The 18,349-nt window shown below is 40.2% G+C and overlaps 3 protein-coding genes across 3 annotated transcripts; 2 read left to right on the top strand and 1 right to left on the bottom strand.

Annotated features, from left to right (window-relative positions):
• The first annotated feature begins 477 nt into the window (after positions 1 to 477).
• On the top strand, positions 478 to 2,488 carry LOC146505287 (glutathione S-transferase A2-like). The gene is made up of 7 exons (XM_085183373.1): positions 478 to 590; positions 675 to 803; positions 959 to 1,010; positions 1,292 to 1,424; positions 1,528 to 1,663; positions 1,755 to 1,880; positions 2,175 to 2,488. The coding sequence occupies exons 2-7, from the start codon at positions 717 to 719 to the stop codon at positions 2,301 to 2,303; spliced, it is 663 nt and encodes a 220-aa protein (XP_085039499.1). The 5' UTR covers positions 478 to 590; positions 675 to 716; the 3' UTR covers positions 2,304 to 2,488.
• A 3,634-nt stretch (positions 2,489 to 6,122) lies between these two features.
• LOC146505288 (glutathione S-transferase 3-like) lies at positions 6,123 to 12,554 on the top strand. Its single transcript, XM_085183372.1, has 7 exons — positions 6,123 to 6,235; positions 6,321 to 6,446; positions 6,523 to 6,574; positions 11,522 to 11,654; positions 11,737 to 11,872; positions 11,945 to 12,070; positions 12,166 to 12,554. The coding sequence occupies exons 2-7, from the start codon at positions 6,360 to 6,362 to the stop codon at positions 12,304 to 12,306; spliced, it is 675 nt and encodes a 224-aa protein (XP_085039498.1). The 5' UTR covers positions 6,123 to 6,235; positions 6,321 to 6,359; the 3' UTR covers positions 12,307 to 12,554.
• tmem14a (transmembrane protein 14A) lies at positions 9,226 to 14,340 on the bottom strand. Its single transcript, XM_085183374.1, has 6 exons — positions 14,207 to 14,340; positions 13,490 to 13,572; positions 13,249 to 13,350; positions 13,065 to 13,152; positions 10,144 to 12,957; positions 9,226 to 9,372 (listed from the first exon to the last, which is right to left on the bottom strand). The coding sequence occupies exons 2-5, from the start codon at positions 13,563 to 13,565 to the stop codon at positions 12,918 to 12,920; spliced, it is 306 nt and encodes a 101-aa protein (XP_085039500.1). The 5' UTR covers positions 13,566 to 13,572; positions 14,207 to 14,340; the 3' UTR covers positions 9,226 to 9,372; positions 10,144 to 12,917.
• Between the last annotated feature and the right edge of the window lie 4,009 nt (positions 14,341 to 18,349).

Below are 18,349 nucleotides of genomic sequence, written 5' to 3' on the forward strand. Positions count from 1 at the left end.
TGGAATTATGAACGCAGAAAAAGATCCTCCATGCAATACCATCTGGTTTGTAGCTGATTCATTTTTCAGCAAGAGAATGATCTCAAACAAACTGCCAATGCAGTAAATGCAAACCTGGATAGAAAAACACACATTGGAGCACTGTGAGTCATGGATTGGACTCCCCAAAGCCCAGACCTCAACAGCAGTGATGGGATCATCTTGACAGAGATCCAAACAAAAGGCAGCCAACATCCAAAGAAGAGCTTTGAATGAGGAAGAAGAAGCCTGGAGAACTATTCCTGAAGACTACTTAAAGAAACTGGAAAGAAAAAAAGCTGACTAAGAGTTCACGTAATATTTTATGGACCGCTAACAGGGAGGAACTAATCTTAACATCTTGGGAATTTTTTCTTTTTTTTGCTACCAAAGCACATTCACAGCTTGTGTTGGTGGGCAGTGACCAATCACAGACTTCACATGTTTCCCCGCCTTCATCCTCCAGCCGTCCAAACCTTGGACTTCAACAAGTGTTGCATAACAGCTGAACTTTTATTCGCACTTCTCCCTTCGCTTCAGTCACTTCTCCACGAGTGCCGGAAGGATCGCAGGTATCACAGCTTCACAGCCAGTAGTATCACTTCCATCTTCATTCAGCAGCTCATATTTCACTGTGATTGCATTGTTGTTTGTAGGTTCACGGGTTATCAGTTCTGGAAAAAAAATAACCAACAATCATGGGTGAAAGAGTTGTGCTGCACTATTTCAATGGGAGAGGGAAGATGGAGTCTATTCGCTGGCTTTTAACAGTCGCAGAAGTCGAGGTAAGTGCTTTTTTTGAAGACCTGCAGACTTGATCAGCTGTAACATTTGTCATTTCATGGTAAACGTTACAGCTGAATAATGAAAATGCACTCAAAGTTCAGGCTTTACATATTATTGCTGTCCCAGAAACTGATCTAAATGTTTATATTCACAGTTTGATGAGAAGTTTTTGGACACCCGCGAAGAGTATTTAAAACTCGTAAATGGTGAGTTGAATAAAAACGATAACAAAACCCCTAACTAAAATATGAAAAACTGAATAAAACAGACATGAATTAAAGGGGGGAATTTAAGCTAAAATCATAAGCATGGGCAGACCCTGTTTATGGCCACTCTCCACATTTTTATCTTTTAACTAAAGTGAATCAGCACTTTTTGTGGGCAAAAGGTTTCAGGAGTGTCATGACCTACAAAGATGTAGCCTGAAATGAATTATTATGCCTGGGAGTGCCACCCTGCTTTACTAGCTTCTGTGTTTACCCTGCAGATGGAAAGCTCATGTTTCAACAGGTGCCATTGGTGGAAATCGATGGCATGAAACTCGTTCAGACAAAAGCCATCTTAAATTACCTCGCCGAGAAGTACAACATGCATGGAAAGGACCTCAAAGACCGTGTCATGTATGGTCTTTTATTTGTTTATTTATTTATCAGACATAATAAAGATAGTCTGTCTTGTAGTTGAATAATTTTTGTTGTTGTTGTTGTTGTTTTTGTTTTTTAGGATCAACATGTACTCCGAGGGACTGATAGACCTCATGGAAATGATTATGGCGCTGCCCTTCAATCCAGACCCCACAGCCAAACTGAAAGAGATTGAGAAAAAAGCAAAGGAACGCTACTTTCCTGTGTTTGAAAAGGTAGAAAAACAGAATATAATGAGTTGTTGATGATTATAATGGTTTCTGACAACTAAAGTACGTGCTATGTGTTTTTGGACAAACTTCTCAGGCGCTGACCGGACCCGTGTACCTGGTGGGAGGCAAACTAAGCCTCGCAGATGTGCTGCTGGTTGAATGCACCCTGATGCTGGAGGAGAAATTCGTTGGGATTCTCAAAGAATTCTCTGCTGTTAAGGTAACATTGACAGAAACACCTTCTTCTATCATAACACTTGGTTTTTTAATGACACCATGAAGATTTGTATTTACCTTTAAAGTTACAGGGTTTTTTTCTGGGGCATGCATGCTATTTCAGGGTATAACGGTCCAATTTTTCAATCTTTAATAAATAAAGTTTTGGTTTAAAAAAAATCAGGTAAGATGTTCTCGTTTTAGATTTTGTTTTTTCTTTATTTTATACATGGAATGGCAGTTATTATTAAACCAAGTACCGTGAAATGCTCAGTCAGCTTTCTGTGTTTCCTCACAGTCTTTCCAGGGCAGGATGATCCAAATCCCTGCCATCAACAGGTTTCTGCAGCCAGGCAGTAAGAGGAAGCCACCCCCGGGTGAAAACTATGCAAAGACTGTCATAGAAGTCTTCCAGATCAAAATATAACCCCAGTAAAATCCATTACATTCCTGCTACACTCCTCATTAGCCTGCATGACTGGGATCAGTTATATCTGCAGGCCTACGTGGAAACAAATGCTGCACTAACACTATGGAAAGCATATGAATCTTGATGTGTGATCTTTCCTAACAATGTGAAATAAATAAATAAATGTTGATCTTCCAAAAATATTTGAAGCTACTGTGTTTTTGTTCTGATTTAAAAATAATAATAATAATCATAATAAATTTCTGTGTCAAAGAAATAAAGAATGGGAAAACATTTCTTAGTAATCCGACTAAACCACCTCACTGAGCAGTAGACAGTTCCCTTTTTCAGGAGCTGAAAATTAAGTGGACAATTGACTGACCGGCACTTTATGGCCAGAAACCAATATTTCCTGTTCCTTTGTTTCATGTCAAATGTTGCAGACATTTCAAGTTGATTCTTAAATCTTACTGCTTCTCACTGTACTTTTAAATATGAGGCCCCAAGAGATGTTAGTGGAAGTGAGTGTGGCGTTCACTAGTCTGTAACCCTTCTGTAGTGCTAGCTATAGGTGGCGAGTACTGCTTCATTGACATCTGCGCCATGAACGCATCACAAGAAAAAGGGAAGTGTAATTTTCTCATCACTGAGCAAGCAGCTGGTTTAAAGCAGGAGGGTTGAAGAACATGCACAACCAAGTCAAACAATGCTGCCCACATTACTCGTTTGAGTAATATGTTGTGGTCAACTGTATCAAATGCTGCACCTCATCCAGCAAAACTAAGACTGACATTTTTCCACTGTCTGTATTCGGACATATGTCATTAAACACTTTGGTCAGAGCGGTTTCAGTACTGTGGTTCTGTCTAAAGAACCTGTGTTCTGTTTGACTCCAAAGTCTTTGAGACCTTTTTGAAAAAACTTGTTGGCAGGACATCTAAACAGCAAGAGGAGGAGTTCAGTTGACCTAAGATGTCCTCCAGGTCTTTGCTGTTAATAGGGTGAAACTGTTTGATGGTGTTTGATGGTGTCCTGAATATGCTGTTGATGTACCAATTGCTTGTCTAATCTTTTGGATTTTGTCTGTGAAGAATTTGGCGAAGTCATTGCAGGCCATGGTCGAATGAAGTTCAGCTGCCACTGACACAGGAGGGAATTTCATATTGAATGACTCATATTATTATTGTTATTAAAACTCAGTACTGTGAAACGCTTAGTCAGTTCCCAGTGTTTCCTCACAGTCTTTCCAGGGCAGGATGATCCAAATCCCTGCCATCAACAGGTTTCTGCAGCCAGGCAGTAAGAGGAAGCCACCGCCAGATGAAAACTATGCAAAGGCTATCATGGAAGTCTCCCAGTCCAAATTACCATCTCAGTAAAATCTGTTCCTTATCATGCAGCATGTTTGTGATCATTTATATCTGCAGGCCTACGTGTCGATAAATGCTGCACTAACAGGATAGATGAGAACGGATGTGAACTTTTCTAACAATGTGAACTAAATGAATGTTGATATTAAAACTCATTCAGATGCTTGGTGGATCAAAATCTAACAGTCCTTTTCTGTGTTTATAATTCCATCAGTTTTGACATCATCCCCAACGCCACTGTCTCAAATGCAGCCCCAAACTATGAGACCACCTTGTGTTACAGATGGTTCTAGACCAGGGGTGGGCAACTTCAGGCCTTGAGTGCCGGTGTCCTGCAGGTTTTAGATGTGTCCTTGATCCAACACAGCTGATTCAAATGGGTAAATTACCTCCCCAACATGTCTTGAAGTTCTCTAGAGGCCTGGTAATGAACTAATCATTCGATTCAGGTGTGTTGACACAGGGTGAGCTCTAAAACCTGTTCCCTACCCCTGTTCTAGACACTCACTGTTGTACCTCTCCTGACTTCTTCTGTACTGCTCCACTGCAACCCCTACAGTCCTTCCCATGGCAATGCAACAGCCATCAATTGTCGCCTGGTTTCCAGTCTATATCAGGATCCAGTTTAAAATTTTATTACTTGTTTTTAAGAGCAACAGAGCTCCGCCCCCTCAGGCAACAAACTTAAATTTTATTTAGAACACTTTCCCCTAAAATGCTATTAATTAATTAATTAATTAATTAATTTTTATTTAACAACACAAGTGTCCTCACTTTTCAGTAAAATAAAGACTAAAAGAGGGTTTGACCTTTGACCCTTGGGTGAAGCGATCCTTTCAGGGACCAAATCAGCACTAGATGCAGTGGCAGCTACTGCCAAGACTAATATTCTTTTTTTTATGCATGTTTAAATTGAAATAACTGTATCAAAAAATTATGTGCACTTATATGAACATCTGAAGAAGTGTTGTTGGTTGTTTTTTGTCTTCTAACACAACACTTTTTAGTTTGTTGCCTCAGAGCAATGTTATGCGGTTAGGCTGCCTTTCTTAGGGCAGCAATGCTAAAGCAGTGCTTCTGAACTCTGATCCTGGTGACTCTGTTTTAGGTTTGTTGAAAGCTTTTTATGGGGATAACTGCAGGGACTTGGGTCACAGGGAGAACCTCTGGGGAAATGATTTGAGAGCAGTGAGTGATACATAAGCAGCCAAACCAACTGAACTTGTACCAAATTGCAGTAAATAGGCACAAGAACTTTTTATGGGAAGAAAAAATGTGATTGGACAGTTGGGGGTCATTCCCTCAGTGAGGAAAGTGAACTAGATGAGAGTGAGAATTAGGTTTGAGGAACAGTTAGGAGGTCAAGGGTCAGTTAAAGGACACACATGTTCATGTACATGTGGTAACCAATAGTGTGTGTGTATGTGAATGATGATGTGTGCCTGTGTTGGGAGCTGGAAGGGGGCTTTATGAAGGGAGATGGAAGGTACGGGGATGGTAGTCCAAAAGGCAAATGACAGAAATGACACCCAGCTCTGTTTTATGAAGTTCCACACATTTAAATTCATTTGCAATAAAGAGTTATCTTATCTTAAACACACACAAACATACAATATCACATAAAGACCAGCCCAAGCATGGATGAGTGCGCACACAAATACACTCAGTTATTTGTTTGTTGGATTAAATGCTTTTATGAAAATTGAATAGATCACAAGTGTCACAGGTGCATAGTGAGGCCCTCATACTGTATATTTTACATATACAACAGTGATTTAAAAAACAATAACAAAACAAACCTTTTAAATAAGTAGAAAATATTATTAATAAAATTATCAAACTTTTAAGAAAAAAATATCATAAAAAGTTTGTTTTTTCAACAAAAACTAAAAAGGAAGGCAGACTGCCACGTGCAGCGCCGCATTTGGATGTGTCTGAAGCTTGGAGCTTGACTTCCCTACGTTTCTCCTACAAATGGGCCTTGAGCTTGTTTGGAGGTTCTAGCAGGGGAGCGCAGCTACTGGTATACCGATGGATGGTCGTCCGCCGGGGGGGGACATCGTCCGCTGCCACCGAGCGCTGGGCGTCGGGAGGGACACACATGGACCGGTGAGGGAGGAAGGGGACACCCGCCTAGCCAGCCAGATCAGCCGAATCAACCCTAGCGATCAATGGGGTGACAGATGTCGCAGCCAGATCGCCCTCACATCCAGAAACATTTACTCGATTAGCATATTTTATAGCCCTCCAGAACAAACCTGTTCACTATGAGGGTTTAAAGACTCAAACACCTGATCGCGATCCGTACAGTTTGTCTGGTTCATCTTGTAAATAGAAGCTGCATCGGTAAAATTATTTTAAACAGTAAAACAGAAAACTGTATCTGTTTTACCCATGATGATTAGCGACAAAATGCAAATAAGCATGCTTGCATTGGCTGAAGCTGCCCAATCAGCGCCTTCACACGTTTTCCCCGCCTACTCCACCCCTTCAACAACCCTGAGCGCTGTGAATGTTACGTAAGATTAACTTTTACTTCCACTTGTTTTGCATTTCTGCGTAGAAGTTGAGCGCGCACAGGTATGAAAACTGCACACTCAGGGGAACAGCTTCCACATTTACGCAGCTGCTTGCGAATTTACTGTGATTTCACTTTGCTTCACAGATTTTAAGCCCTAAAAAACAAAAAGAAAACACAGACAACATGTCTGAAAAACCTGTGGTGTACTATTTTAATGGGAGAGGGAAGATGGAGTCAATCCGCTGGCTTTTAACTGTTGCAGAAGTCGAGGTAAGTGAAGGAGGTGTGAGTTTTTGAAGAACTGCAGGCTTTTGTGCAAATCTGATTTGAAATACTTTCTTTGCAGTTTGATGAAGTGCTTCTGACAACTCGGGAGCAGTTTGAAAAACTCCTTGATGGTGAGCTGGGTGCATGCAGGGGATGCAAGAGATAGGATTATTCTGGGCAGGGGCGATTTTAGCCCAGTTTTGGAGGTGCTTCAGCACCCCCAAAATGAATCAAAGCACCCCCAAAGATGTCTTACTTTTTTTGAAAATATTTGCTGTTTGTGGGACACACTACTAAAAGTATAAAAAGCATACAGTACTTAATTGAGACGGAACATTTTAACAACAAAAGTATAGATAACCCCTCCCCCCCTCCCAAAATGGTTTGTTCCAGCTCGGCTCTCTCCTACTCGCTCTAGCGCTGTTGCTGCCAGAGCGATGGTGGCTGAGACCACCTTTTTTTAGTATTTTATTTGTTCCTGAGTAAATCGGTTAGGCTGAGATTAAAGTTATAGTTTTTACACAGCTGAATAAACGTCAAGCAGACAACTGATTATCAGAAGTGTGAGATGCTCGAGAATATACTCCGGTGTCCCGTTATATTTTAGATAACAATGAGTTTATTAAACTTCACCGAAACAATCTGCAAATTTCATTCAAATTTAATGAACTATCATCTTGTCTTTATTTTTAGTTAGCACATACCTTAAACACTTAGAGCTGTAAGCTAATGATAGTTATATGAGAGCAGATGCATGCTGGTGCAATAAGCTGTACGCTGTACAGCCAATGGATGCATGATCTGATTAGTCGACTAATTGCAAAAATAATTGGTGACTAGTCGACTATCAAAATAATCGTTTGTGGCAGCCCTAGTTGAAAACGTGTTTTCCGACGATGTTTGCTCTGTAGTAAAATTAGCGATATTTGACTGCCCTGTTGATCTCATTGAAATGTATACAGCCTATTTAAAATCTAAAACTTAACATTGTCCGTAGCCTGCTGTTGTTACCACTGTCCTGTTTGAAATGTAATGAGAGAAACTGGTTATTTTGCCATATGTGCATGTGCCGATAATGAACCCAAGGTACTAACTAGCTAACTGACTGGATGCCCATTAACCTTATAACTCCTGTTGTGTGTGTGTGTGTGTGTGTGTGTGTACAGATTGTCAGTCCAAAGAGGGAGAGAGGAAAGAGGGGAACATGAGGACAAAGTACAAGATCAGGAAGTACCAGGGAGGTGCATTTAAACAGGGGTTTAAATGCACTTAAACAGGGGTTTAAATGCACCAAGGAGGCAGTCAGAGAGAACTTGGGACAACTGGAGGCATTTATGGATGCAGGGACTGACAGAGACGGGGAAGAAGTCTCATTGTGATGAGTAAAGTTTATCTTGCCTGGATGGGCAGCTCTCCGGGTGCTCAGCACCCCCAAAGCTCTGATCCTAGAATCGCCCCTGGATGAGACGATATTAAGAGACGTTGCTGCTGTCTCAATCTAGATTACATAACGTGGCTCTAAGACCACGGGGTGGATGGGAGGGGGAGTTAAAGCGTGACTTGGAGGCAAACCACAAAAACTCCACCCACAGTCATGAGTTCAATTTTAAACGACTTAACAGATTAAAAAAAAAAAAAAAAAACTTTGAACCTTTAGTTTAATGTTTACCCAGAATCAGGGGCGATTCTAGGATCAGAGCTTTGGGGGTGCTGAGCACCCAGAGAGCTGCCCATCCAGGCAAGATAAACTTTACTCATCACAATGAGACTTCTTCCCCGTCTCTGTCAGTCCCTGCATCCATAAATGCCTCCAGTTGTCCCAAGTTCTCTCTGACTGCCTCCTTGGTGCATTTAAACCCCTGTTCCTCCCTGTCCTCATCGTCTGTTGTCTTCATCTCCATTATCAGTCATCATAATTTTACCCTCTCTGTGCAAGTCTGCAAATTTCTTTATTAAATCATAAGTTTCTTAAATTCATCAAGTCTCTCTGTGCCTGGGTCCTCGTCACAAAACATGACATCACTGTTTTGTACATTTTAACACAATTTAATCCCCACATATTTGAAAGAATAGCAAAACACTTTTTTGAAAAGTCTGTAACAAAACCATCAAATCTGATCAAGGTTATTAAAATGTTGTCAAAGAAGAATGGATTGGAATAAAAAAAAAATACATATCCTAACCTTAATTACTGGGGAAAAATGATGAATGATGCTCACAGTGAGTAAAAAGTAAACTGTGTGCATTTTTTGGACAGAGATTCACTTCTAATGAGTATGTATAATACAATACAGATACATAAAAAATACACTCCAAAAATAGAAGAGTCCTTGAAATATACAAAATATTATTAGAAAATGGAGACACTTGGCCTTTGGTACAATGTATACAATGTATGAAAATATCTTTACTGCAGATACTACTATGGCTCTGCAGATTTTTTCTTTTCTTTTAACCTATGTCGCCTTTTAGTGTCTTGAGCTGACTCAAGACACTAAAAGACCTTTCACAGCTACAGCTGCTAACTGGGTTTGTTAGGGCAACCTGAATAACAGTTTTCAGTTTGGGGAAGATCTGATTATCCAGAAGATTGTACAATGTTAACATATCTGGAATGGCACCAGGCTCACTCTTGAGCTTTATAAAGTCTTTGGCAACCGTGACTTCCTCTGACTGAAGCTCAATATGGTAATGCAGTGCCAGGGCTGAAGACCCAGTTTGTTTTGCAGATTCTGTATAGCAGCTCTAATATAGGGAGAACACAACTTCCAGATTGTATGAGTTGTTTGTCTTTCTTTTTCTTTGCCAGTTAAACAGTTACTGTTTTGCCTGTTAGTACTCCCTGTCTGTTTTCTTACCTGGTACTTCCTGATCTTGTACTTTGTCCTCATGTTCCCCTCTTTCCTCTCTCCCTCTTTGGACTGACAATCTGTACACACACACACACACACACACACACACACACACACAACAGGAGTTATAAGGTTAATGGGCATCCAGTCAGTTAGCTAGTTAGTACCTTGGGTTCATTATCGGCACATGCACATATGGCAAAATAACCAGTTTCTCTCATTACATTTCAAACAGGACAGTGGTAACAACAGCAGGCTACGGACAATGTTAAGTTTTAGATTTTAAATAGGCTGTATACATTTCAATGAGATCAACAGGGCAGTCAAATATTGCTAATTTTACTACAGAGCAAACATCGTCGGAAAACACGTTTTCAACTAGGGCTGCCACAAACGATTATTTTGATAGTCGACTAGTCACCAATTATTTTTGCAATTAGTCGACTAATCAGATCATGCATCCATTGGCTGTACAGCGTACAGCTTATTGCACCAGCATGCATCTGCTCTCATATAACTATCATTAGCTTACAGCTCTAAGTGTTTAAGGTATGTGCTAACTAAAAATAAAGACAAGATGATAGTTTATTAAATTTGAATGAAATTTGCAGATTGTTTCGGTGAAGTTTAATAAACTCATTGTTATCTAAAATATAACGGGACACCGGAGTATATTCTCGAGCATCTCACACTTCTGATAATCAGTTGTCTGCTTGACGTTTATTCAGCTGTGTAAAAACTATAACTTTAATCTCAGCCTAACCGATTTACTCAGGAACAAATAAAATACTAAAAAAAGCCGAACAATAACATTTTTAAGTTATCTAAGTGACTTATATATGTTTAACCTGAGTAGCGAAAGACCGCAGTGGGTTTGAAAACGATTTGCCGGAGTCCGGTGTTCTCACGGGCTCTAGAGAGCCTTGCCCCCGGCTAGTGTGGGCGATCGTGGCTCAAGAGTTGGGAGTTCGCCTTGTAACTGGAAGGTTGCCGGTTCGAGCCCCGGCTTGGACAGTCTCGGTCGTTGTGTCCTTGGGCAAGACACTTCACCCGTTGCCTACTGGTGGTGGTCAGAGGGCCCGGTGGCGCCAGTGTCCGGCAGCCTCGCCTCTGTCAGTGCGCCCCAGGGTGGCTGTGGCTACAATGTAGCTTGCCATCACCAATGTGTGAATGGGTGGATGACTGGATATGTAAAGCGCTTTGGGGTCCTTAGGGACTAGTAAAGCGCTATATAAATACAGGCCATTTACCATTTACCATAGCTATCAAGCTAGTGGGTAACAGACGTCTCCGAAAACGTCAGAGCGCTTTTGAAAATATGTGGTGTCTTGATAAACTGAGCAGATATTTGAGGTTTACACAGCTACATTCTCGCCTGAAAATATGCTAAACGTTTATTTTGTGACCCAGAAAGAATAATAAGAGTAATATTAAAACTAACTAGCTGCCGCCATTGTTGGAAACTGAGCTGGGCTGCGCTATGAATTCTGGGACACAGCTCCTTCTTCTTCTTCGGGGTTTAACGGCAGCTGGCATCCTTGTACATGCAGTGCTGCCATCTTCTCTTTCAGTCCGTTATTACACTCTTAAATTCTACTACTTGTTCCTGCGTCTTTTGTGATCTTACAAAGCTTCAAACGACGCATCGACTATTAAATCAGTCGTCGATGATTTTGATAGTCGATGTAATCGTGACTAGTCGACTAATCGTGGCAGCCCTATTTTCAACACAGCAGGTTACCTGGTGTAATGTTTTTCAGTTAAAAAGAAACATGGTCTGACTCCTACCTAACTATATAAAGAGTAACTGAAAGTTAAATGCAGCTAATATGTCCTGTTTTAAGCCAGGCACTTCCACCTCTGCTCCGCTGCGTCTCAGCCACCATCGCTCTGGCAGCAACGGCGCTAAAGCAAGTAGGAGAGAGTTGAGCTGGAAAAAAACATTTTGGGAGGGGGGAGGGGTTATCTATACTTTTGTTGTTAAAATGTTCCATCTCAATTAAGTACTGTATGCTTTTTATACTTTTAGTAGTGTGTCCCACAAACAGCAAATATTTTCAAAAAAAGTAAGACATCTTTGGGGGTGCTGAAGCACCTCCAAAACTGGGCTAAAATCGCCCCTGGTCTCATCTACAGTCAAAGATGCACGTTAAAACAAATTGTGTTGGTGTTTTCCACTGGGAGTGCAAACCTGCTTTACCTGCTGCTGTTGTGCTTGCTCCAAAGATGGGGCGCTCATGTTTCAACAGGTCCCTTTGGTGGAAATGGATGGCATGAAGCTCATTCAGACAAAAGCAATCCTGAATTACATCGCAGAGAAGTACAATCTGCATGCAAAGGATCCCAAAGAACGAGTCATGTATGGTCCATAAAAAAAGTGTAATAAAGTGTTTGTCTTACATCATAGCTGTATTTAAATAGGTTATTATGCTTTCCTTCAGGATCAACATGTATTCTGAGGGATTGACAGACCTCATGGAAATGATTATGATCCTCCCCTTCACCTCAGATCCCAAACCCAAATTGGACAACATTCAAAGCAAAGCAAAGGAGCGCTACCTTCCTGTGTATGAAAAGGTAAAATAACTCTGTTTTGTTTAAAAACCTGAGTTTCTGCTGATCATTGCTAAAATAGGTGTCATAAAATAGGCTCTGACTGGACCCGTGTACCTGGTGGGAGGAAAACTAAGCCTTGCTGATGTGCTGCTTCTTGAATGCACCCTGATGCTGGAGGAGAAATTTCCAGACATTTTGAAAGACTTCCCCAATATCAAGGTAAACGTGTTTCAACAAAAAATAAATCAACAAGTTCAATGAGAAAGCCAACGCCCAGTGCTGTGAAACGCTCATCTTTTTGTTATTCCTTCCAGTCCTTTCAGGGCAGGATGACACAAATCCCCGCCATCAGCAGGTTTCTGCAGCCGGGCAGCAAGAGGAAGCCGCCGCCAGATGAAAAATACGTGAAAAATGTTGTGGAAGCCTTAAACCTCAAGTTGCCACTTGACGTTTAAAACGCTACAAAAGATCTGTTACATTCCTCATTAGGCAGCGTGATTATGATCAGTTACATCTAAAATCTTAATTAGTTTAAAGGACAAGCAGCACAATAAGAGTTAAGAGGCAGATAATCATTTACCTGCCTCTTAACTCTTATTGTTAAGAGGCAGGTAAATATGTGAAGATAGACGAGGCACCAACACAACAACATGGAAAGAACTTCTGTAATCTTCTTTAGCAATAAATACATTTGACAGAAACATTCGAAGCTGCTGTTTTTTCTTCTGGATAAAACACAACAGTTTTTAATGAATTAAACTTGTTTTAATTTGCTGTTATTAGAAAAATCACAAAAACTCTTTCCCCATCATAGACAGACAAGAATACCAATGAAAATGCTTCAACTTGTTCTTTTCTCAAGTTATAGAAATAAATCCGAGCCCTAACAGCACCCGGAGCTCACAGCCGTCTCCTGTAGTGTGGGTTAAGAAATCATGGAAGTTCCCATTCATACACTTGCTCATATGCATGTATTTAAAAAAAAAAAATACTGCAGTAAAATTTGATTTAGTCGGCTTAGTGGGAATGTTTCCTGTTTCCAGGGTAAAGGTTGATGTTCTCCTGGTCAGACGAGCAGAAGTAAGAGGCGAAACACCATCAACAAGCTGTAAGACAGACAAAAGCAACTGCATCAGCAAGTTTAACAAATAAATGTCCCAATCCTTGATTTTTGCAACAATTTGTACTGTCTGCTAGCATGTCTGACTCGGACCTTAGCCCTGTCATTATTCCAGCTGGCATTAGTTTCCCAGAGTTCTTGTATCTCATTCCCATGATGACTGCGAGAACTCCCGAGGACACTGAAAGAAAGAAAACACCCTGTTATGACACTAGCTGGACACTGAACCTCTACACTCTTGATTGTAGCCGGGCTGCATATAGAGAACCATACTCACGCAGTGACACCTTGATGTCCTTTGGATCATTCGTTATGTTGTAGGCACCGAAAGCGGATAATCCGCCAAAAACTAGACCGGCCATCAGGGACATTACACTGCCTGCGGGGAAACGCAAAAATCAATCAGTGTTGTTTTCATTTTCAAAACTTTAATATTTAGTTGAGTTTTATGCACAGCTGTGGTCAGAATCTGAATCAGAAATACTTTATTAATCCCGAAGGAAATTATGCTCATCAACCTTTTCTCTTGTATCCCATAAATCCTCCGAAAGCAATGGCTGCAGCATAGCTGAAGCCAATCCAGTCCAACGCCATCGTAAAGCTGAAAACAAAAAAGCAGTGCAGGGTGTCAGGTGGTTAAAAGACACAACTCAGGACACTTATTCAGCTTTAATCTTTACCAAGCACGCGCTCCCCAAAAGAGGTGGGTGGATAAATCTAATTATCGACAGTATCGATATCGGATCGATACTAACATGACAGAATCGATACTTTGTTTCTATCCTCTAAGTTCAGTGTATAGCCACCGATGCATGTTATTATTATTATTTTGTTTTTTTGATTTGTAAATTGATGACAATTCAGCTGATAAGTCAAGACATAAGTTAAATTTCATAAGTTAAAAATATCGGTATTGCTATCTACTGCATCGACTTGGCTTTGGATAAATACGCAATTTTGCAGGCACAGCACTGCTCCCAAACTATTCTTCATAATTCTTGGGTTTCAACATATGTGTAATCTAATCATATCTACCCACAATAAGATCCCTGGATGTTGCTGTGAGCCTCTGGGATGATTCAACTACAGAAACAATCGCAGCACAAAGCTACAGACGTGCACATGAACGCCTATGCTGGCTACTTTCTTTAAACTGTTGTTAAAACGACTACGTATTGGTGAAGCTTACATAAATTGTTACCGTTGTATGAATCGTGTTGTTGCATATTACATACCTGGAGTCCAGACAAGTGAGCAGCAGCAGCAGCCACAACCTTTGGTCCGAAATTGCGCTTCCTCGTTGACTGGACGTGGAGATACGTAGAAATGCGTAAATCCCGCGTCATCAGGGGTTGTGAAGCGCGTCTCTCCCGCCGCCATCTTTCTCAGGGGTTGTGGCCGCAGTTATATATCGTATTTCTATGCACAGGTCCCGAATGTTATTGTGTTCATTTATTTTAACGTTATTTATTCATAACGTTTCACACGTTACCGAAGCTGTTGTCTGTACCAATACAAAGCCAGATTCTAATTTCGGTTAATTTTTAGGTCCAAGTAATTTTTATTGGTGAAAGAGAAAAAATGATTTGTTAAAAATGTTGTTGCTCAGGTAGAAAACTCGTGGACGGAAAGTAGAAGCGGATGATCTCCCTCTAACCCTAGCATCCACCTCTGTCACACCAACCATCTTCCATCAACACTCTCTGTGGTCCTCTTCTTTTCCTCCTGACTGGCCTGACTCCTGACTTCATCCCTCCACCATCCTTTCTCCGGTAAATCTACTATCCCTCCACTGCAAATCTAATCCTGCCCATTCTGGTCACTCCAGGATAATAATAACAAAAAAACGTCCCCCAACTCTTCCTGTCTGTTTGTTAATAAGACGACTTTGAAAGTACAAAAACATGACTATAAATATGTTTGTCTGTTTTCCATTTTGTTCATTTACTTATTTTTAGATTCTTTGGTAAAGACTAATTTTAAGGGGGGAACTTGTCAGTATTTACCTTTCTTGTTCATCTTTGAAGACTTAGTGTCAAATTAAATTTTTACATAAACATTAACAATTTGATATATAAGCGCACTCAACCCTAACATTTAAAATAAATACCTATTACCTTAATTACCCTGAACATCTTACTTATGCCCAGCTGTCCATACAGGTTCAACATACAGGCAGAGCAAATGAAACCGCTGGAAAGTTAAAAATCCTGACTTCAGGAGGTGTGGCTCTCCCGGACCAATATGGCTGCTGTCTTGAGTACTTCCAAACAAAAAACAGAAGCGACTCCTAGCGGTAACCTCGAGCTAATATTTTGACAACTTTCCCTATCTCTGACCCATTTCTGAGTTTCTAGTGGCAAGTGACTTATCTGAACTACTATGGCTTTTCACACTTCTAAAAGTAACCCTTCAGGTCTCTATTTCCTAAAACTGGAGCATATTACAAATGGTAAATGGACTGGTACTTATATAGTGCTTTTTTTTTTCTTTTTTTTTTTACTTTACTTAAGCACTCAATGCGCTTTATACAACATGCCTCATTCACCCATTCACACTCATTCATACAAAATATTTTTTTCTACACCTCAGTCTTTTAATCTAACATTTAAACACAAAAAAGAAACATAAAATGCAAGATCTGCAATATGATATAAAATATATCTCCCAAAGAAGAGCCCCACATGTGTCTCCTTCAGTGCATTGAGCTACAGAGTCAGGTGTGCTTATTTTTAGGTCTTTCTGTAAATTATTCCATGCTGTTCTCCTCAGATCTGTCAGAACTCCATGCACATCAAAAAGCAAAAGATGGTCTCTCTCCGCTTTAGCCCAGAAGATGCAGCGTTCATTTTCTCCAAAAATGGTTTCACATTTTGTTTCATCATATTTCCACTTTGAATGGGTTCATTTTGAATGAGCTTTGGCACAGAGTTGTGTTCATTGATAATGGTTTCTGACAGTGCTCTTGAGCCCATGCAGTGATTTCCATGACAGATTCATTCTAGGTTTTTATACAGTGCCATCATTGGGCCTTCTACCATGTCCCCTGTGCGGAAATTTCTTTAGATTCTCTGAATCTCTGTATGATATTATGTAATGTAGATGATGAGATATTTGAACCAGGTCTTCCCAATTTATGTTAAAAAATAGATATTCAAAGTTTTTCTTTGTTTTTCTTGCTGAATGGTGAAACTCTATAAGGGGCCCTTTTTACACCCTTCATGTTTATGATCTGTTGGCAGTTAACATAATTGTTTCTTTTCCAACTTTTTGTTCCCCCATGCAAAATTCTTTGAGACGTGTGGCTGACATCAAATCAAAAATGAACTTTTTGGAACTGGGGTTGTATTTATACTGATTTAATGTGAAATTTACTGAATGCAACATTTCTAATAAAAACACAAAAACAGGAGAAAATTCTAAAGTTTTTCTTTCAGTGCAAAATTAGATTAGATCTGCAGTGTATGTAAATATGTTACAAGGGCGGGTAGGAAGGGCACGAGGTGAGCAAGGATATGGTCAAAGCTTTTACAGCATTTTAAAGTAAAATCAAACAACTTCTTCTTGATTAGAAATCTTGATAATATTAATAAGCTTTATTTGTACACACAACATTTAAAAACAGACTTAACAAAGTACAAAAAGCAGACTTTTCAGAAAGTAAATTCAAACATCAGCGCAAAGAAAACAGATACAGTTAATGTGATGAAACAGAAATAAAGATTCAAGGTTATGACAAATAAACAACACCAATAAAATCACAAAAGCAAGAGCGCAGAAACAATAAACAGAACCAAAAAAGACCAAAAAAAGAGATGACATCACATACGACACCAATAAAATCTCCTCAGGTAGATCATTCTAGAGTCGAGGGGCTCTAATGATACAGTGATCACCTTTAGAGTGTGACTGTGAAACAGCTGGAAGGCCCCAGCTGAGTATCTAAATTTGCAAAATGGCCCATGAGGAGTCAACATGCTCTGACATGCAGCCAGACCCTGACGCGCTCAGGAAGCATACAGGGAGCCAATAGCAAGAGCTGGATTCATGTCAGGCTATCTGCGAAAACTACTAAGAAGCAAGTGCTTAACCAAAACATGACTTATTTCACACTACATTACAGCCTTCTGCATATTTTAAACTTGTCTTTTTTCAGTAACACCATAACACACGTGAATAATGAGATCACAGAGGAGATAAAAAGCCAACAGATTGTTATCAGGTTTTAGCTGTGTGGAAATTTTCGCTGTGTGTTGTAGTTTTTCAGGGTTTTATCAAAGATAATTGGTTACTCTGGTGTGTTGGGTGTTGTACACATAAAATAAAATCTACAGTAAACTGCACACTCCTACTGTAAAGCTTTACTTTACTTCTCTGTAGTATCATAGTTTCCCAGCGCCGTGGCCCAAAGAACTTACCCACGTCACAGATGGTGATGTGAAGAGTCTGCTCTCTTGGATCTTCAGCAGCATGTCCCAGATGATGCATCAGAACCAAACAGGCACATCAGAAAACTTGTGACTGAAGGAGAGGACTTTGTCATGAAGAAGAACAAGAGGACTGGTGGAAAGAAACTTGGGGTGAAGTTAGACAAGAACAAAGAAAGGAAAAAGGAGGACGAGCAGACAAAACTGAAGGGTGAGAAGAAATTAGAAAAGGTACTGGGGATTAAAGAAATGCAGGAGATGAAGTAAGAAATTTAACAAAAACTTGATGAAAGGATGAGAAAAGGTTGGATGATAAGAAGAATTAGCAGTATTAAAAGTAGGATTAAAAGAAAAAGGAGTGACTTGTGTTCTTTCAAGCACAGGGTATGCAGGCAAAGCTGCAGAACAAAGAAAACAAAGTGCAAAGAAAGGGGGAAAGGAAAGTCAAAGGGAGGGAACAGGCTGAGCAGACAGGGAAAAAAGTAAGAGAGTAAAAAAACAAAAAAGAAAGAGTTAAAATAAGAAAAGGTGACAAAAGAGAAAATAAGGACCAACACGAACAGAGAGGAAAAGGAGGAGAAAAGAGTTCAGAAGCCAGAGAAGAGGAGAAGGAGCTGCCTTTAGGAACTGGATCTGAAGCGTGACTGTGCCAAGTGATGGTGAAGGTAAAGACTTGCCTTTCTGCTTCCCCCTTCCCCTGATCCACCTCCCCCCTCTATAGGGGTGTTTGCAGGATTTAAATGGGGGAACAGAGGAGAGCCAATAACAAGGCAGAAGGGATCATGGGAAATCAGAATATTTCATGAGAAATTAAAAACAGAATTTAGAAAAAACTGGTGCAGAAAACTTAGGACATGTTTTAAAAGACACTATGTAAAACCAGGCATTGCCTTAGTTTATGTTGACCAACTAATCTGCAAAAAAAATAAATTAGAGCCAGGACCCCCTCCC

Source organism: Neolamprologus multifasciatus, chromosome 13, assembly GCF_963576455.1.
Source record: "Neolamprologus multifasciatus chromosome 13, fNeoMul1.2, whole genome shotgun sequence".
NCBI lineage: Eukaryota > Metazoa > Chordata > Actinopteri > Cichliformes > Cichlidae > Neolamprologus > Neolamprologus multifasciatus.

Excerpts from the sequence above, each read along its gene's own strand:
- tmem14a (XM_085183374.1), bottom strand. The coding sequence starts at position 13,565 with ATGGCGTTGGACTGGATTGGCTTCAGCTATGCTGCAGCCATTGCTTTC. Across the intron at positions 13,351-13,489 it reads TATGGGATACAAGAGAAAAG|GCAGTGTAATGTCCCTGATG; the intron begins GTTGATGAGCAT and ends GTTTCCCCGCAG. Across the intron at positions 13,153-13,248 it reads GGACATCAAGGTGTCACTGC|TGTCCTCGGGAGTTCTCGCA; the intron begins GTGAGTATGGTT and ends TCTTTCTTTCAG.
- LOC146505288 (XM_085183372.1), top strand. The coding sequence starts at position 6,360 with ATGTCTGAAAAACCTGTGGTGTACTATTTTAATGGGAGAGGGAAGATG. Across the intron at positions 11,655-11,736 it reads GATCCCAAAGAACGAGTCAT|GATCAACATGTATTCTGAGG; the intron begins GTATGGTCCATA and ends GCTTTCCTTCAG. Across the intron at positions 12,071-12,165 it reads AAGACTTCCCCAATATCAAG|TCCTTTCAGGGCAGGATGAC; the intron begins GTAAACGTGTTT and ends TATTCCTTCCAG.
- LOC146505287 (XM_085183373.1), top strand. The coding sequence starts at position 717 with ATGGGTGAAAGAGTTGTGCTGCACTATTTCAATGGGAGAGGGAAGATG. Across the intron at positions 1,011-1,291 it reads GTATTTAAAACTCGTAAATG|ATGGAAAGCTCATGTTTCAA; the intron begins GTGAGTTGAATA and ends TTTACCCTGCAG. Across the intron at positions 1,881-2,174 it reads AAGAATTCTCTGCTGTTAAG|TCTTTCCAGGGCAGGATGAT; the intron begins GTAACATTGACA and ends GTTTCCTCACAG.